The 20,679-nt window shown below is 46.4% G+C and overlaps 1 protein-coding gene across 1 annotated transcript; it reads left to right on the top strand.

The window, feature by feature from the left end:
- Positions 1–1,341: 1,341 nt before the first annotated feature.
- LOC142558551 (uncharacterized) lies at positions 1,342–20,676 on the top strand. The gene is made up of 11 exons (XM_075670684.1): positions 1,342–1,478; positions 8,926–9,001; positions 10,660–10,807; positions 12,343–12,440; positions 12,646–12,738; positions 14,497–14,592; positions 15,089–15,299; positions 18,570–18,689; positions 19,689–19,828; positions 19,951–20,073; positions 20,644–20,676. The coding sequence occupies exons 1-11, from the start codon at positions 1,342–1,344 to the stop codon at positions 20,674–20,676; spliced, it is 1,275 nt and encodes a 424-aa protein (XP_075526799.1).
- The last annotated feature ends 3 nt before the right edge of the window (positions 20,677–20,679 follow it).

A 20,679-nucleotide genomic window follows, 5' to 3' on the forward strand; every position in this document is an offset into this window, starting at 1 on the left:
CTCGTCGGCTACTTCGGGAGCGCCGAGGCGAGCTGAAAACGAGTTTAAATTTCCTCGTACGCTGCGGTCCTCATTTGGTGGCGGGATATTCCCGCTTCGAGTGCCTCCTTTACAACGCTTGAAAGCACTAGAATAGGTAGTGGCTGCCTTTGAAGGTGCGCAACATGGTAGGCTACTGCTCGGTGCCGCAGTGCCGGACGTACGCAACGGAGCCCGGTGTCAACCTTATTCATACGTAGCCGCAGGACAAGAAGCTGCGTGAAGCTTGGCTCGGGAAACAAAACCGGCAGTCATCGGCTACAACTCGGGTATGCAGCAAGCACAGACGCGAGGAAGATTTCTGCTACGGCGCCGTGTCTGCGATGTTCGGAAAACGCGCACTGAGACTCGCCCGACTCCGCTGCCCGACTAATGTCATGGCGGTTTGGTCTATGAACTTGCCGGTGCTATAGATACTGGCAAGTTCACTAGAGTGGAACGGGAGCAGTAAGAAGCACATTAAAAAAAAGCATGGCATATGGTCATGTTTGTGTTATGAATTAATGCACTGGATTTCAAAGAAGCAGCGGCAAATCGCACGCTGAGAACACCGATAAACATACAGTGCGACGCAACTCGAGAAATAATATTAAAACGTCCAAGAATTTAGAAGAAGAAAAAAAAAAGATTGAATCGCCGCGACGGCACGTCACAGTCCCCGTGGACGCCGAAGTCTCTACGATGAAATTATTTTTGAACAGCTCTGATAGCGCCCACGCAAGAATGGTTGCTTGTATACTGTCAAATGCCCATATTCTGCGGCCTAAAGCTCGTGGCACGGTGCGAAAACGCGCACGCGGCGAAAGCGAAACAGTGCGCGGACAAGCATGCAGACGCGCAGTCGGTCGCTGCGAATCTGTGCGATCACTGCATTGAGGCTTCATTCTATTACGCTCCATTTAGTTATACAAACACTATAAGAAAATATTTCACATAGTTTGCTCTCAGCGTTTACCTACCTTTCACGCAAGAAGCCGGCTCGGGAGACTCCATCGCGGCGACCGCGCGCAGTGGCGTTCACTACGTATTCGGTAATGAGATAGCGTCTGTAAACGATTCTGTGCTTTCAGTTTGCCCAAGATTATTTAGGCAGTAAAAAACTTCTCGTTTCGAAAGTACTTACAGAAATGTCCGGGAGAGCTCGTGCGTGGTGTTTTCAGTGAGCGCTGACAGCAAAACCCATGAGGAGCGCGCTGCGTGGTCCCTCATACTACGCCAGCGAGGCACTTCCGACAGATGGCGACTCCGTAACTCCTCGCCGCCATTAGCCTTGCACCGAAGGCGTCTCGGGAGGCAGGCGTGATGAGCGCGTCGCCAGTGTCGCCCCCTGGATGTCGCACGATAGTGTTCCTGTATATGCTCCATACAGGGACACTAGCCTACGAGATGGGATTAAAGGGCTCCTCACTAGGCCCCATAGCAAAGTTTGGTTATACGCTGTAAGTTGTTACGTGACCTCTAGGGAGCGTTCTGCCGCAAAACTTTTTCAATTCGGCTCATTAATAGCCGAGATGGAAATATTTCAGTGCCGCGAACCCATGATTTCAGCAGGCGGGCTCCACTGCCAAACGAGACGCTCTCTCCACTCGCCCCGTTACAGTACTCTAGTATACTGTAGCCCCGTCTAGCCTTCGTAAGCGAAATTCCTTCCCTGCGTTCTCCCATACCAGCCCTCGAGGATTGCGTGACGCATACATCACAGGCCCCGCCTTAATTTTTTTCTCCACTTTTTTTTTTTTTTGCAGCGCTACGCATTTCCGCCGACCGCACGATTTTGCGCGCTGTGCACCAGGAAACATGACTAGCGGTATAATTCAGTGCTACACGAATACTGAGGCAGAACAAGCGGATCGCAGAGCGTCATCACGCGCTGGAAGCAACACGGTAGAAAATGGCATAGTTTCAGTACCTGCGCACGTGACCGCACGACCGAGGGAACAAGCAGACGAAGCGGAAGTACATCTCTTGCTTCGGTGCGAAGTGAAAAAAAAAAACACGCAGATATTCCGTTTGTGTGTTTTATTGTTTCTCTAAACTTCAATTCGTCAATTCAATCAACAGATCGCACAGATAACATGTCTTGAATAATCCTCGAAGTCACGTGTCACCATAAGCGACGTCACACTGCGGACACGATTACGTAGGCGCAGGAGCCCGACTACGTCACCGTCCCTCTCCGGGCGGATTCGCCGCGAGTGACGAGGGAAACGGCGTTCGGATTGAACTTTCAGGCCTTTCCGCGGCGCGTAGCGATGTAATGCTTTGCAGACACGATCGTTATCGCGCAATGTACGCTCTGCGCTTGTCAGCTCAAAATGGCAAGACCTGGTGAGCGGCCCTTGAACGGAAAACACGAGCCGCTGCTCGGCACGAACGCGACGGCACTCTGCACGTTCCAGTTTGACCTTGGCCGAGCTTGAAGGTCGGATTTACAGAGCCAGGCGTTTTCTGGGCTTGTACCTGGAGTAGTAGAGCTATCACTCTAAAAAAACAAACACAAAACGGCGGGCCTTCTTGAAGCTTAGACAAAGCGTGCCGAAGGTGGACGTACCCGGCGACTACGGCGAGCAGCGCGCGGTCTCCCAAATGGTAGTTAAAACGCGCGGCTCTCCGCATTGAGTTACGCTGTCATCGTGCTGTTCAGCCGGTATCGCCTGCTTCGTTCGCGTGTCCAGTGTAGTTACGTCATTTGAGTGTTCACTACCTGAAAAGGCACCTTCGTTCGCTTACGACATGCTTTGCCTCACCTCTTTGGGAGGGCGACCCGTGAATCGCTTGACCATGCAAGAAAGCTGGAGCAAGAAAATTCAGTCGAGTCTCTTGAACAACGGGTGGTGATTTCTATTTAAAGATTGCCGCGCACGGTAATTTACAGGTCATAATGGAATATTTGGTGGTGAAGCAACACCGGTTTAAAGGAAGGCTGGCAGAGCGGTAGAAATTGCTGCAAAGCATGTTACTCGGAGGACTAGCGAAATAGAATCGATGACGTCGTGAAGACGGCTAGTTACGTACAGTACGAAGTCGGGGAAATGTCGATAAAAAGTAGTGCTTTTGCGTTATAAAACATTATACGTTGCTGTTAAATGACCAACATGTAGAGAAAATGATTGCGGTCGCAACATTTGCCCCCGAAATTCCTGCACGGAGACGCAAAGGCTAGCGAGACACAATCGCTCGATTTACATTTGCCGCATAAGCATAATGTCTGTCCGGCAGTCCAACGAAAGGCAGCGTCAATACGCACTAACGCCGGTCAGACTCAGTCGCAGCTTATTTATTCTTTTATTTGTTTGATTATAGTTGATTACATCATTGTTCCGGGGCCATGGTTCAGAAATGACGAGCGTTAATAGATGCACACTGTAACAGTCTGTCGTTGCAGCTTGACATCGCGTGACTTGAGCGGTGTATATTCGAAAGCGGCAGCGCCGTGGTACTGTCTACAACTCCTTGCGCGCAGTGTAAGCATTAACCTTGCTTCCTTCTCGATGAAAGGGAGGAAGGAATTGTGCGTACATGACCTATGCTCCATTCACACTCTCGATGGAAGGCACGCTACAAATCCTCTCCCATGCACGAAATTCTACATAAGTTCCCACCGCAGTGGCGGCAGCGAAAGACAAACCGCGGCGCTGAGCGTTCAGCAGCAGGGCCTGGCGTGTTGTACTGCCCGAAAGAGGTACATTTGGCGCGGAGGGCGCTGTTGACCGGAGCTTCCACAGCGCCACCTGGGCAGTGCACCACGTCCATGAAAACAGCAAAAAAAAATAAATTTTGGTTCTTTAAACGAACTTGAAGAAAAGTTGAAAAGGTAGCGTTATAAACTCGAATTAGGGCAACAAATTAGCCGAATGCTTTTTTGTTTAGGCTTTCTTGATATGTGGTAAATAACGACGAGCATATAAGAAACTAAGCCTTTTGATTCTGCGGGTAGCACCAGTATAAATGGCACGAGAAATGGGACCCGTCTTGCTGTTTTTATAACCTGCTCAACAAACTCTGGTTCGATAACTACGCAGAAAAAAAAAAGCACGTCCAATTAGTCCGCAAGTGTTCTTCGCTTGGACCTAAGGCGCTCAATTCACAGAACTGCAACGATTGACGTTTACGATTTTGTACCACTCACTCGAGATTGTTCGAAGCGTGGTATCCGAGATTGTCGGTGCGCCAGTCTCGGGAGCCCTGCTTCAACTCGTTGGTGTTTTGCCTGGCGTCCACTTGGCGCTGCGGCAGCGCTCATGCTGTTGCCATGGTTCCAAGCGGCAGCGTCCCCAACACGCCTTCAATTATATGTCGATACCGCCTTCACGCACAGAATTACTTCGAAAGGCGTTCATGAATGTAAGTACTCACTTTTTTTTATTTCTGTTTGAAAGCAGTAGTAAACAGCGGATATTTTCAAACTGGCTTTTGTCCCGATATACATCGTAGGCGTGACACGGCAGTATGCGTTTTTGTCTGAGAAGACGTTGGTCAAATGCCTACATGTTCAGAGTACGCGATATCACGCGTTCTACATGCTCGTAATATATTGCAAACTCTATAGCTTACGGGAAGGCTTTAACTCTAATTCTGCTTACTTAAAAAAAAAAAAAAAAGGAACGTCAGAAATTCTCTCTGGAAGTGCTAAGCGTGCATATTTGGATGGATTTGCATTTTAAGAGGCAAATTGCAGTGCTTGTTGATGATCACGGATATCTGGCTTGTTCCCTTAAATACTCTATAAAATAAGTCTTCATGCCATGAACTTCAGTTAAGTCAAGGCAGCGCGAATACTGGTGTAACTCTGCCAGTCTATATCCGCTTGCATTCATGAAAGGCGCACAATACTACCTCATGCTCTATAATGTACGCCTTGTACCAACAACCACATGAAAACAACGTTTCAACCGCTTCCGACGTCGTATCTAATTATGTGTCTTGCTACACATGAGAATGTAGTGACTAATGCGAATATGAATATAGATGCGAATTTGACGTAGTAGTTCTGCGGAAACCCGCAAGGTGGAGAGAAGTAATGAATAAAGGGAAAATCAGACATCCACACGTTCGTAGCAATTGCTACAAAGGAAACCCATACGGGTTCCTCGAAAGAAAAGCCTCAAAGTTGAAGAAAAATTCGTCCTGGTCCGGGACTCGAACCCGGGACCACCGCTTTTCCGGGGCAGCCGCTCTACCATCTGAGCTAACCAGGTGGCTAGCAGATGACAAGGCGAAGTCGAATTTGTCGACAACACGAAGCAAAGGCAAGAGTTGTAGTTCTGCGGAACGTAGTAGTTCTGCGGAACGTAGTAGTTCTGCGGAAGCCCGCAAGGTGGAAAGAAGTAATGAATAAAGGAAAAATCAGACATCCACCTTTTTGTAGCAATTGCTACAAAGGAAAACCATCGGAGTCCCGGACCAGGACGAATTTTTCTTCAACTTTGAGGCTTTTCTTTCGAGGAACCCGTATGGGTTTCCTTTGTAGCAATTGCTACGAACGGGTGGATGTCTGATTTTCCCTTTATTCATAGATGCGAATGGGTATGTACCAGCTGTTGGATCGCGTTGGAACAACCTGTCGGAAAGTAGTGGATCGGATTGTTAGCACGATTCGTACGTCGGATCTTAGAGAGACAATACTGTTTTTTTTTCTTTTTTCGAAACTCTATTGAAATATTAGAAATCGCCCGTGGCAGATATAGAACAATTCTACGTCTTGAGCTGGATTACTGGAATAGGCGGACATACGCGACAGATCGACATACATACTGGGCTCATTAAGACAATTTAATTAAATTTCTATAGCCAATTACTTTACGCCACACATTGCAATTAACGAATTGTATCCGGTAAGTTCTCAAGTGGCATCCACTTGGAACGAATTCTCAGGATTACGCCAGTTCCGTGATATACATTCATCCTGAAGTGTGCGTTGGATTACATTGGCGTTCTAGTTGTTCCGGCGCTTCAATGCGAAATACGTTATTTCCAATTAAGTTATATATTTATAGTTTTGTTTATGTACCTTTAAGGTAGGTGAAACAACAGTGCAATTTTTACCGCAAGTTTGACTGCGTATTTCGAAACCGTGGCGCCTTCCTCAGAATTCATTCTGAGTGTGTATGCTTTGCGAGCTCACCCGCTACCCAATTCGTAAATTGCAATACTTGCCGTAATATAATTGCTCAAGAACGTAACTAGTGATATTTGATTAGTCGTTTATGCGTTTCCATTGTTCGTGTAAGTAATGCCCACTTCTTCGAGCAATGCAGTTCATGGATTAGAATTGTGCTATACAGGGTGTTTTTTTTTTAGGCTATACTGATTTTTTATAAGAAGTAATGAGCGCATCGAACGTGGCGTTTTTGCAGATGAATTCTTTGGCGACACGGACGTACTTTGCCGCTGATAATGTGAGCTTCAGAAGACTAATTAACGAACATTCCTTAACTAACTATTTTACTGGTTCCTCTGGGTCAATTTTTTTAAAGGGACACTAAAGGCAAATATTGAGTCAAGCTAAAGTGATAGATTAGTGCTTGGGAATCTCTAAGGCGGTCAATAATATCGCGAACAGGGCCTTAGTAATCGTGAAACTGAGGTAAAATGCGGGACATGATTAGAGACTTCCCTGGGACATTCAAGCACTCGACGAAAGCACTCCTCAGTTAAATTCTGCCACTAGTACTAAACCCTGGTTACAAAAAACATCATTGCATTGTATTAGGAGACGAAATCCACTTCTATCTCATCTTTAGAAAAAGAAAATAACTAATTGAAATTACCCTTGGGAACGACGCGGACGGTCGAAATGTTTCGTTTTCGCTCGACTCTGCGCCGCCCACGCTTTCGCGCTTCAGTACTTTACTGATCGCGTAGTGCGGCGCTGGTTTTGCTGGCTCGCGAAACTCGCACAAACTGTAAGTAGGAGAGAATTCAACTTGCACATTATGCCGCGGGATGCCTGAACGGTCCAAAACGGTCCGAACGATTTTTGGTCCACTTGACCAAAAAGCAGCTGCAGCGGCGAATCCACCGCTCTGTCTTGGCTCGGTGCCGCCGTCTTTCGGGCGCCGTTTTACTCACCGATGGCAACAAAGGGCGGTGATGGCGTATGCAACGTCACCACTCCCCCGGTTGGGTGGCGGGATATATGAATTTCGAAAAGGGTATTCCGGCTTTTCAGATGCAATTTTCTCGTAAACTAATTCCTTTCTTGGCCCGAAACAAGTGTAGCGAGGTTTCTGGAGTGGTATTTGGACAGTACACGTCGACTTCTTATTTGCCGATAGTGTCCCTTTAAATGGCAAATTTCGAGACAGTGACGTTTTCAAGCGCACCAGTCTTTTAAAAAAAAATCTTGAAAATCGCACCTAATTCGAAATACTCATAGTCGAATTCCAAAGCCAAATCGAGGCAACAGTATCGAGACTGAGAGCGTCTCGCTGCGCGTCAGAGGGCAACGCCCCGAAAAGAAGGGGGTGAGGGGGAGGCGAAGTTTGAATGACGCCATGCCGCGGCAGATCTTGACCCGACTGCACAGCTGCGCACGCTTGCCAGGCAAAGCGTGGCGTATCAGTAGCTGCCGCGACTGGCCGATACGCTTCGTTTCCAACTTCCTTGCGCTTGTCATCGCGGCGCGTTTTTGTCCTAAATGATAGTAGGGCCGCCGAGATAGGTATCTCGTAATAGGAGCGACTTTCGAGATTAATAATAATAGTATTTGGGGTTTTACGTGCCAAAACCACTTTCTGATTATGAGGCACGCCGTAGTGGAGGACTCCGGAAATTTTGACCACCCGGGGTTCTTTAACGTGCACCTAAATCTAAGCACACGGGTGTTTTCGCATTTCGCCCCCATCGAAATGCGGCCGCCATGGCCGGGATTCGATCCCGCGACCTCGTGCTCAGCAGCCCAACACCATAGCCACTGAGCAACCACGGCGGGTATAAGATTAAAACAAGAACAAACGAAAGAGGGTGCAGTAAAACGCAACTGCCTTCAAATTCACCATTAAGCAACTACATCTGAGGTACTAATAAAAAAAACTATAACTTTTTCTTAAATAGTCTCCCGAAGCTCAGGTTATTAGCGGCAAAGTATGTGCGCCTCGCCTAGGCACTCGTCTGCAAAAACGCCACGTTCTGTGCTCTTATAGCCTTTATATATATATATATTTATATATCTGTGTTGTCTACGCGTGCATGTGGTGACCATCGTAATCTTTTCCTTACTGTCAGCGTCACGGTGCATCGGATACGATCACATTTCAGTTGTTTCTCATTTACAGGCTTCTCATGTCACCTAACATCACGCCTTTATTATTATATTGCCGCAGGGTCTGCACGCAACCTTGATATTTCATATCGTTTAGAATTTGGAAATATTTGGCATTCGATGCGATATTCTTTCGTGTTTCTGGAATGCTCGTATTCGATTAAAAAAAGTTAGCTGTTAGAACACTTCTAGTTTACAGGTGTTGGAAGAGAGAATATCTACTCGTTCAGCACCCCCCTCCCTCTTCCCCTTCCTCGCCTTCCCCTCCACTTCTGGTGGACGTGTCGTTTTGCAGTCCCAGAACTCGTACTTGTTTGCATTCTGACCGTTTGGCTCGTTTGACCGGCTGCTTTTACCCGCCGTGGTTGCTCAGTGGCTATGGTGTTGGGCTGCTGAGCACGAGGTCGCGGGATCGAATCCCGGCCACGGCGGCCGCATTTCGATGGGGGCGAAATGCGAAAACACCCGTGTGCTTAGATTTAGGTGCACGTTAAAGAACCCCAGGTGGTCAAAATTTCCGGAGTCCTCCACTACGGCGTGCCTCATAATCAGAAAGTGGTTTTGGCACGTAAAACCCCAATTATTATTATTACCGGCTGCTTTTGCCAATTTCTCTTGGGCAGGGCGCTGCAGGAGAGACTGAGGAGGCGCAGGAGGGCGTTCGCGTCCAGGGATGTCGGAAATGACGAGCCCAAAGAGGTGCGCAATAAGTACGAAAAATAAATCGTCCTGGTGAGGTACGTTACTGCTGCAGAACACCATTGGTTGCGTCCTAGTATATTCTATATTTTATTTTTAAGAGCTTGGCTAACGTTAGCTGGGACATCCTATACTTAGTCGGTACTTATGGTATGTGTTTATTATCGTATTCTTCGAAACAAATAATGTGTAGGCTCACACGCCATTAATTGTCTATGAACTTGTAGCTTATTGTAGGCGGCAGAGTTTAATTGTTGCCTGCCTTTATTTTTATTTTATTTTTTCACTTTGCGTTGCGCTGATTCATCAACTGATATGGCTATTTTCGCGTTTGTACGCGAACTCTGTAGTGCAACGGTCTTCGTGCACTAATTACGTACTAGTGTTTTCCTGAGCGTACTTGTTTATGTTTTTAGTTCCCATCTCGATTGTACTTTTCTGCATTGACTGTACTGATATTGCGGGCTATTGCGTTGTGTGGATAATTCTTTTGTTACGCTGGTGCTTTTTTTGCCTTGTTGAATAGTGATTGTTTTACGTTAATGCAACCGAAGTTGCCCCGTTAGCCAATGCGTCCCTTACTGCATGTAAGATATTAATAAATAAATTTATTCTGAAAAAAAAATACATAAAATAAACGTGCCGTAAGCATGCAGAAAACGAGAAAAAGCGAGTATAGTATTTTCTGTTCGAAGCAAATAATATTTCAGTGATTACTATTTATAGCTATGGTAATGCCTGCTTGGGTGACATCTGCATGTACTAGTAAACGAGTAAATAATTGCATAATATATCATCTCACGCTTCGCGCACAAATCCTCACGCGCCTTGAGACTGCGGCCCGCAGCAGAACACGCTGATTTTATTTGATCTGTAAAGAAACCTTCTTTTTAAAAAAAATCTTGCCGCGCCCTAAATGAAACATTATTTGTGTGTTTGCACAATTCAGTGACACTTCACCTTGAATATTTTCCTTTGGGCTGGCATACTTAATCCGTCGAGTTTTCCATTTGCCAACGAAGCCAACACTAGGTGCTACATAAATAAACACAAATGTTTCCTTTTTTTTTTCTTCAATGATTTCGCTTGTTAGCTGATGTATGTCAATGCGCATGTTATTGTGCGCCTGTCCGTGTCTTTCATTCTGTTATCCGTGTCCTATTTTTTGCGCCTAATGCCACTTCTAAAAGCTCGTGTTATCATATGCATGTCAGCTGATAAATGCCAACCACTCTGCGCACATTTTATCCCGATATGCCTTTGTGGCTTGGGTGGTTTCCGTAACGTATACGTTTATCTTCGTTGCAGCGTACGAGTGTGGCAGCACGCACATCTTTATAGGTATAACGTCTATAGATATAAATTATCTATAAACACTGGCAGCAGCCGCTCGATGCTCTCTCATTCGTTGTCTTTCCGGAAGTGCACGTGATGAGCGCGCGGCAGAGGAAAACGCACTAAAACATACCGTCACATGATCACGTGCCGGACCGACGAGTTTCTTTGGCTTCAGTTTTAACACGTGACGCTCCGTCCTAGTTTCTTACATTCCCTACGTGGTATACCACGTCATCCATGAAGCGCTCCTAGCTTTACCTTCCATGTCCTGACCAACATGTGCTCTAACCGCGTTGTGATCGGCTTGGTTGCTTTCGTAGAGCGTCGTGCAATACGACAACGAAGCTTTCACGGACGATGAGAAAAGCGAGGACCTTCCGGCCGCGTCCCCGTCGGTGTCTCCGTCATCGGCAAGACCGTCGCCCCGTATTCTGCCGCCGCTTCGGGAACGGGTCGCCGAAACTTCAGGTGCGGTGGAGGACTTACCCATTTCTCAAGTTCCCGCTCATTTCACTTACGTGCGTTGCAAACAAGCTCGCGGTGCGTAGATCGCGCGTTGCCGACCGTGTCTACGAAATATTGCGCACCAATGTACGCCGCGGAAACGGCCGAAACTTTAAGAGAGAGCTCGCGTGTCCTCGTTCTCGGAGCAGACGACAGTCTTCTCGCCAGCGGAGACGACGTCACGTTTTTCGCTTATGACGTCACGTGTCTCGCCTGCGGCGCGCGAATAGTCGACAGCAAACGCGGACAACAACGCCATCTCTTTGGGGACTGCCACCGGAAATGCACCTTGCAGTAAGAAAGAAAAGAGACATAAAGCCAGAACCACGCGAAACTTAAAGCATAGCTTAAGGTCAAACCCCATGCGCGCTTGCCAGCGTGGGCTCACTCCTGCCCCCCCCCCCCCCCCCCCCTGTTTAGGAGCCGAGATTCTGCTGAACACATTGAAGTACATCTTGCGACAATGTATTTCTGAAATAGCATACTTCAACTCCAGATGCATTTCTAGAATTTGAAAAAAAAAAAAAGTGGTTCAGGGCCCCTTCAAAGAAGAAAACATACGTAAAACAGGCGACGATTATTGTTTGGGAACAAGGTAAGCACTAAAGGGTGCAAAATTTTCTTGTTGTGTAAGTTCCCGGGGGTTATTTAATTATTGTATTTACGATGTTGACGTGATAACTCGCCCACCTCGCGCTTTCTTGATCTATTTCTTCGATAAGTTTAGCTTGTCCCCTACACGGGTTTATATATGTATATTTTTATATATGTGTATTTCTAATGAGATCACCTATGGAAAAGGGCGGCGGCAAACAGTCACCTAGACTCGAGCTATGTGATAGGGCCAGCAGCAGCGCTGGTGGTGCCATTTTGAGGCTTTTAATTCATCAAGAACACATAAAAGCATGGCCTCCAAGATTGGGCCCAATCTCGCAGGCCATGCGTAAAGCTATTATTCCGATACCCTATGGCGAGCGGGTCGAGTCACAAGACGAGCTTAGCCATCCCAATCGGACCGCATTTACGTGCATCTTGCTAAGTCCGTTGGGCGAGTTGCAAACGTGCTGACACAACTGGCCTCGACACTCGCTCGACCCGAACCGCTAGCGTTTGCGTAAACCAGACGAACGGATTTCGGCTCGACAGGCCGACTCGTTCCGATTTTATCGTGTTCATGTGAGCGCAGCTTTAGCTGATGACGTAAAGGTGTCGGCAACAGCATAATAATGAATGGGCAGCAGTTCTGTTTCTTTTTTCTTGTTCGGCAAAAACAACATAAAACGCGAAAAGATGGTTTTAGTGTGTCGTGGTTCAGAAAACCACGAGCAAACCACTGCAGGACGCCGGTGCCAGCGCTGTTGCCGTAGTTCACGTCTCCGGTGTCCCGTAATTCCGCGAACAGCAGTACGTCTACAGACAAGCCAAAACACTCTATTACTCGTATAAAGCGTGGCGTGTTCAAAGCTTTTTTTGTTGTTGTTGTTTCGTGCGTTTTCCAGATGGAGATCTCAGCTCCGGGAGCCAGACTCCAAGTTCCGTGGCCAGCTCTAGGGTCAGCGCTGCGGACAGAGACCGCAGGCGCCGAAGGCCATCCGAGGTTGGTGCGCTCATGTGCGCAGTGTCCCACAACTTAATTCGCTTGACCGCTCAGGCGACGCTTTTGTGGACACTGGATAATTTGTTCTTTCATCGCACTGTGCAAGGCTTGTTAGTTGCTCTTTCAGCACTGCCAACAATGAGATCTCACTGCCGAAGAGGGCTTTGAGGAGGAGTCAAACCCGGTTCGACATTTAATTTTGCAGGTGCAGATTCGCAGGCCGTGGGAGCGGTCGAGAGCGACGCCTTCCAAGCTGGTGGCGCCGACGCCGCTTCCTCGCAAGGGGCGAATTCAACAGGTGAGTGGCTGTTGACGCTTACAAGTGTTGAGAAGGGCAGCATTGTGCAGGTGTCACGATTCCATCTGCACTTATATTTCTTGAGAGAATAGGACTAACGGGAGTCTGTGAATGTTTCCGATTTCATCTTGCTGTAGTTATTACAGCTGTTGGCTTCGCACGAAGCACCGAATCGCTGAGTGCGTCGAAAATGTTTTGCTCGGAATCTGCTGCACAGAATTTGATGAGGCTTGCGGCATTAAAAAAAAAAGAGACAGTTTGAGTCTACAGACTGCAGGGAGCTGATTTGTAATTTAGGCCATCAGCATTTCAGCAAAAATTGTTCGAAATAGCGAAATTCAGGAAAACCGAAGTGCGAAGTATGCAACCTCGTAACTCGGCAATTAAATATAAAAAGATATCACAAATTTTCAGACTGAACCTAGCGAGACATATAAAGCGGGCAAATTTAATGTATTATACATCGCGGGATCGAATCCCGGCCACGGCGGCCGCATTTCGATGGGGGCGAAATGCGAAAACACCCGTGTGCTTAGATTTAGGCGCACGTTAAAGAACCCCAGGTGGTAAAAATTTCCGGAGTCCTCCACTACGGCGTGCCTCATAATCAGAAAGTGGTTTTGGCACGTAAAACCCCAAATATTATTAATGCATTATACAGTTACACTGGAAGCATAGCGCAGGAAAAGACGATCGACAAAGACTAGACAGGACAAGCGCTAACTTTCAACACAGCGTTTATTGCGGGAGAGGGGCATATATACGCAACTGATTCTGCTAAGGGAAAGAAGGACATAAAAGCTTAACAAAAACGCCGCATGCCATCATGCCATGAATTCAAGCTCTGTAGTTGATAATGCCACAGACGGCCTACTGACGCATAGATCACCTGCCCGTGCAATCTCAGATGGTTCCTTGATTTCCCTTGTCAGGTCTTTGCGGTGCCGGTACAAAATTACCGTCTTATCGAGCAAGGGATGGCAAGGTGGTTGTGCAACACACTTTTTACTATGGGACGCCGAATGACCGTCTGTGGAAATATTGCGCACTTTATTACTGTGCTCTCTCTCTCTCTCTCTCTCTCTCTCTCTCTCTCTCTCTCTCTCTCTCTCTCTCTCTCTCTCTCTATATATATATATATATATATATATATATATATATATATATATATATATATATATATATATATATATATATATATATATATAAAGCCTGCGGGAAACCTCGATAAAAAGCTGCCTCTGCGGCAAAAACCCGGGTGTTCTAAACTTCTTGTTCGCGTTGAGGACTTTGAGACGAAGAAAAGGATAACAAGAAAGAAATACATTGAGTTTAGCATTGTAAAACCGGTGGGCTGGCCTGCGCTGGGGAAAGGGGTTTACCTTATATAGGGAGTGAAACATGATCGAAGGAAACCTGGTACGAAATAAAAAAAAAATATGCAGAGAAAAAGTTCGCGCACAAAACTATGCAGCACAGGAACAGCACGGCGCAGTTTGTGTGCCCTCAGTGACCGCAGCAGCGCGTTTGAGGCCTTCTGTGCTGAAGACGGTCGGGGCCAGTGCCCCAGGATTCTCCCCTCTCATGAGGGCCGGTAGACCAGTCTGTCTAGCGCTGTCGAGCATTGGTATGTAATTTCAGTGAATGGTTTATTGCACAGCCGAATGTGTACGTGAATAACGCCAACGCACAGGAACAACGCTGCACAGGCCACCAGAGTATCAGTTTCCTAAGTTCTGTGGTCTCTCGTTCTCGCAGCCAGAAGTCGAGGAAGAAGTCATCGAGAAAGCCCTGAAGAAGCGTCGAGAGGCGCTCGCGAGATGGAAATCCAGCGCCTCGTCCGCTCTTCGTCAGGTGAGTCCCATGCTGAAGTATGCGGCAGTGTTAATTTTTCAATGAAGTACACTGACATGACATTTCCAGCTTTCTCGCTTTCTTTTTCACGTTGAATGAAGTTCCTGGAGCTCGAAATCCTAGAAAAAACGCTATGCGGCCTCAGAGCACCCTAAACGGTCCAGTTTCGGTTTCTTTGCCAAAAGGTGTATACGCGTCGTGGCGTCTTGAAACAGAAAATGGTCACGTGGCAGCAGGACATCGCCACATTTTGGCCCTCGCTCCGGCTCGCTCGGTGATCTGCCACGATGCTACATCGGGCAAACAGTAGCAGTATCACGGGCAAAGAGTAGCGTCATAGCAGACGATCGACTTACAAGTGTCGCCGGTATTACATGAGCGGTTACTGACGAGCCGAGGCTGTTCAAAGGGAGCGAGTCTCTGGTGCCGGGACACGTGACGAGCACACGACGGGTCGCAGGACGAGACCCACGATGATATTTCTTCTTGTCGTCAGTCCGCAGAACTGGCCGAGAAGACGCTGGTCGAAGAGGCGACGGAGTTTTTCACCCGGAAGTGGACCAAGGAAGTTCCTCCCGGCAGCGCTGAGCAGAAGACGAAGGAAGTCAAGGAAGCTCGCCGGTCTTCCGCCGTCGACGGCGGAGACAACGCGCCCGAAGGCGCAACCCCTGACGTCAACGAGTCATTGCACGAAGCGGAAGAAGACGGTGAGTGAAATAATAACGGAGCATTTGAGCGCAGCGTTACCATTCTACTGCGACAGTTACCACTTCGCGTGACTGCGCGTGCGCAGGGATCCCCGCGCATGTGCAGGGTGCTGCTTTCTTTTCGAACGATGATGAACCTGAAGTAACTACAGGGAGCAACTACCATCCTCGAAATTGTAGATCCTATTTGTCCAGTAAAGCGTGCACCACCTTTTATTACTGCGTACTAGGTGAAGCGCACTTTCAAGAGAACAAAACACATGGGAGAATTTAGCATAAATATTTACTCGTGTCACGTTATCTTATCGGTCGTAGAGTGATACTGTAATACTTTGCTTTGTGCGTGCTGTTTTGAAACGAGGAAAGAGAGAAAGAAAGCTGTGAAAGGAAGGAAGATTATCCGGAAGCGATGATTCCGATTTACTACCCTGCAATGGAGGAGAGGTAAAGGGTGTGGAAAGATGGAAGGAATAGCATGAAAAAAGCAAAACATGCAAGCAAAAAGTAGAGGAGAAAACTGGGGGGACACCCTCATGGAATGTCAGAGTCTCTAATAGAGCCAACAGATAATGAAGCCAAGGAAAGCATTGAGGAAATTAGCTGTAGTTGAAATTGAAGTGTACAAAATAATAAAGAAAGGGAAATGAAAGTGGCCGAAATATAACATGTCGCCAGTGGGAGCCGAACCCACAATCTCTGCATTAAGCGTGCGTGCACACCCCATTGTGCTACAGCGATGGCTATCAAACAGCCCACTATCTTTGGTTTTTACTAGATCTATCCCGGGGAGGGTTAGCCAGCGCCACTCAGAGCCAAGGTAGGCGGATGTGGAACATCCTCTTTTTGCTCGATGGCGTCACGTAACACGGGATCTTAGGAGAGCGGGCACGTGGCTAATAAACCCTCGCACGCTTCCTAATGACATCAAGGCTCCCAGATTTGAGATCCTCGCAATGAATAAACGAAAGAGGAAGCTGAACCGAGGCGCTTGATTGACGTCTGTCTTTTCTGCCGATTGGTGTGCAGGCTTGATGTCATTAGGTGGCATGCGAGCGTTTATTAGCCACGTACCCGCTCTCCTAAGGTCACGTGTTAGGGAAAAAAAAAGATGTTCCACATACGACCACCTTGGCTCTGAGTGGCGCTGGCTAACACTACTATGGCTAGATCTAGTAAAACATAAATACCCAAGTTAGTGGACGGCTTGATGGCCGTCGCAGTAGCACAAAAAGCACAGAAAGCAGAAGAGAAAAACAGACACAGACAGGCGCCTATGTGTGTCTGTTTTTCTCTTCTACGTCCTATGCTTTTCGCGCTACAAAAAAAAAAAAAGAATTGCAAAATGTTACACCAACAAGCCCAAATATCTGCATTTATGGCCGTAGCCCAATTGGTAGTGCAACTCATGCGTAATGCGGAGGTTGCGGGTTCAGCTCCCACCGGCGACACGTTATCTTTTCGTCCACTTTCATTTCTTTTTATTATTTTCTACATTTTAATTTTAACTACAGTTATTTCCTCCAATGCTTTCCTTGACTTTATTATCTGTTGGCTTTGTGTGGCTTCATGATTAACAAAATCGAGCCTCTCGGTTCCCCTTCTTCTCAGAGGTCCTAATTGGTTACTTGAATGTAGGAACTTCAATAGTGCACTGACCTACTTCTTATGTGACTATGTCGATAGACGTAGATGAGAACGAAAGCTCATCACCGTCTGAGTTTTTTTATGTGTCTGTCTGCCAATCAGCACTAAGTTACTATAGGCAGACTGTAAGATCAACTAACCCAACAGTCAGTCCTTCTAAAGTGACTACTGTAAAGGATTGCAAAATGGGTCCCCCGCGAACGCACGGACCCGCCTTGACGGCTGGCTGCTTTCGAAGGGTGGAAAAGTTTACAATACGGTCAAGCTCTTTTCTCCTCTACAATGAGGCAGCAAGGCAGACTTCTAAAATAGGTAACGGTACAGTGGTAACACTTCGATCAAGTACTGTAGTAACTTGGGTTATATTGCGTCGCCAAGCTACACTTAGTTTAAAAAACTTCCAGTAGGAGAAGTTTTGCTTTGCCAGTTTTTTATTGTTTGCAATTACCATATTGAAAAAAGAAAGAAGCATTCCCTCTCTTATTTAATTTTCTCCTGCGGTGAGTTCTTGCCTGTCTTATTCCAATTCGCTACAGTGAAACATATCTGTGAGAGTGTAAATCTACATGATTGCGCCTGACATAAGATCAGTTGGCACAATGTTGCCTGATGTGGAGAAAGCGACATTCGTGCGATGCCATTTATTTAAACACTGATGAGTCTGAAGTAACCATGAGGACGAACTACAATTATCACAAAAATTGTAGCCTTAGTTTATCCTGTAAAGCGTGCACCACCTTTGATTGCTAAGCATTAGGTGAAGCGCATCTGCAAGAAAACAAATTAGTGTGCTGGGCGTAGACAAAAAAGAAAAAAAGACGCTAATTTGGCGCCCGCCTGTCGTATGTTAATTTATTGAGAATTTTATTTTGTGCTTTAAAACTTGCCTTCTTTCTGTTTTTTTTCAAGTGTGGTCTCGTCCTGTGCGCACATTGTCTTGTGATTCGCGCTGTTTCTATAGCGATGAGAATAAACATTGCTATGCGATTAAATTGGGCAAGAAAAATACCTTGGAAGATGTATGCAAATGTGAAAAACTCGCACGTCAAAGACAGTGAAGCTGTACAAGGGAGTTACCACATCTTTCGGAATTTCTAACGGTCTCTTTTGCCACTGGTCAAAATTTACTGAAGTCTGCAAACGCCGGCATACATGGTACTAAAACCGGCACTATATTCGATACTATATCCGATATTGTAACTGGCACAATTCCTTTGCTATATCCGAGCCTTTTCATTTGCTTCACAAAATCTTAGCTCTCTGCGGAGACCTGCGCTTTTTCTTTAAAGCATACGAAATAATAAAAATACGGTACAGCACGAACATACTAAACAGATACTAAAATTGATCTTAGCCAGAGAGCAAGGACCTGATACCCACCATTTGTTTACTTTGTGAGTGTTCACTTGTGAGTGTATGCAATAGCTCCCGGTTCTTTTACGTTGCTTCCCGTTGGTTTGTGAAATTGATGCCAGATCTACAGATCTCCACTGCTGCTTCTGCTACTTTCCCCTCGCCGCAGTTGCGTAATCATTCAGGCATGCCACGATCTTACTAATAGCGATGCCACACGCTCAGTCTTGACTGCCGTTGAATGCGTAATCAGTGTTTCGTTTCTCGTCTTAGAGGAGCACCTTCTGACGTCTGACGATTACGTTCCCGACGAGCAGCTCGCATGCAAGATCGCAAAGGCAGAGTACAACCCCAGTGTCGACACGAACCTGCACTTCCCTTCATCCACGAAAGGTTCGTATTTGATGTACGGTGATAAGCGAGTGAACGTAAACTTACAATGTCTAAACAATCTGGCATAGTGTTCCTCATGTGTAGAAATAATTCCGAATCACACACACACACACACAAAAAAGTCGTTTTGTGCTTGAAACACTCGGGAAGGAGTTTCGCAATCAGGGAGGAAACATAACACTCAAACCGGAGTTAAGAACGAGTAGTCGCGTCTACACGAATGCGACAGCAGCGCATTTCATCGCGTTCACGTGACCGCGGCTGATGGGATAGCAAGACGCAACGCCTTGAAGCGGCTCTAAAGAGAAACAGTTTATCAGTTTAGTATGAAAAAGCTGTCTTTAAAAACTATATTTTCGTTAATTCATCGGTAAGAGGTTGAATAATGACCATATTTCCATTTTCAATTCTCGCCCCGAAACCCCAGCACCTGCAAGTTAGTGTTACGCGATGGATTTTAAACATATTTGCTCGTATCTGGTTATTGTGGCTCTGTGAAAGGTCTTGAAACTTTCCAAGTTCAGCCTTTGGCTCTGTTAGAATACAATATAGTATATCTCTACTTCGACGATAAAATACTACGCCTCTGCTGACGCCGTCAAAATCTATGAAGTCACTGCGAACTGGTGTTGGAGCTTCAAGGTGGCGTCATCGCACGCTTTTCCTTCAAACGCTTTTCCTGGTTTACCAAACCTCTTCTCACCGTAAGAGTGGATTTTGGGGTATTGTAGTCAGGTGATTTAATAGTGCAACTCAAATAATTTTTCTCTTTAGTGTCACTTTAATAGGCCAGCCGGAAGAGAACTTGAGCTGGTGAAATCGCCTTTGGCTAATTCATATAGACGGCTAGCATGTCGAATCAAGAAGGAGGGAGAAAAAGCGAGACACGAGGATTGAATTGTGATGACGCGCTAGAAAATGCGATGTTCTAGCGTCATGTTTACGTAAAAGAACGAAGCTGCAAGTTCGAACGAAGTATGCTTTTTTTTTTTATTACAGTGCCTTTTTCTGCAAAATCGAGATCAGCAGATGGAAACGAAGACGACTCGAATGATCGCAGCAGGCCGGGTTCGCCGATAAGGAATAACTTATCTCGCTTCGCGATAAACCAGATGGAACACCGGTTGATCAATCAAGGCGTGAGTGGTAGCACCGGTTCTGTAGTTACCGCCTCTGTTTGACGACTCTGCCAATAAAGTATTAGCGATTTTGGCGCTTCGTGTACTCATTGATAACCTAAACTTTTTTTTTTATATTTTAGGAACTGCAATGGTTCAACAGCGAAGGCGCTGTTGACACGTCGCCGATTACGATTAGTGATAAACCATTCCGTCTTCGGAGTTACGAGGATGAGACTAGGGCTTTCAAGCCGAAATACACAAAGGCGAGTTTTTTTTTATTCACGTTTCCAAACTTTATGCATTACATTGTGGTGCGGATCTGTGCAGGAATCGATAATATTTTTATGAGAATTTTCCTATTAAGACGCACGTGAAACTTCAAATGCTTCTATAGGCAACTGCTGAGCCAATTTGAATGAACTTGGTTGCATTTAGGTGAGGAAGTTCAAACTTGAAGTGTTCAAGGCAGATTTCTCATTTCAGCCTTCGATTTGAATCGAAACACCAAGTCTACAGCCTTTTAACTCATTCTTCACCAAAAGCGGTTACCGGAGATCTATTATTCACGATCTATCACAACATTTTATGCCCACCACACGGCGAATGCCTGTCCTCGGTACCGCTAATCACGCCTGTCAATTGCATGTTGGGCCAATCGACTCCATCCTATCAGGCTGCAAATTTCCTAATCTGATCACATTACCTATTTCCCTGCTCTTTTCGACTGCGCTTCCTTTCTCTTGGCAGCCATTACCTAACTTTAATAGACCACCGGTTATCTGCGCCACGCACTGAATGTTTTGCTCAGCTCCGTTTCTTCCTCTTATCCTCAGCTAAACAATCAGCCTCGCCCGTTTGCCCTATAACCC

Source organism: Dermacentor variabilis, chromosome 9 (assembly GCF_050947875.1).
Source record: "Dermacentor variabilis isolate Ectoservices chromosome 9, ASM5094787v1, whole genome shotgun sequence".
Taxonomy (NCBI): domain Eukaryota; kingdom Metazoa; phylum Arthropoda; class Arachnida; order Ixodida; family Ixodidae; genus Dermacentor; species Dermacentor variabilis.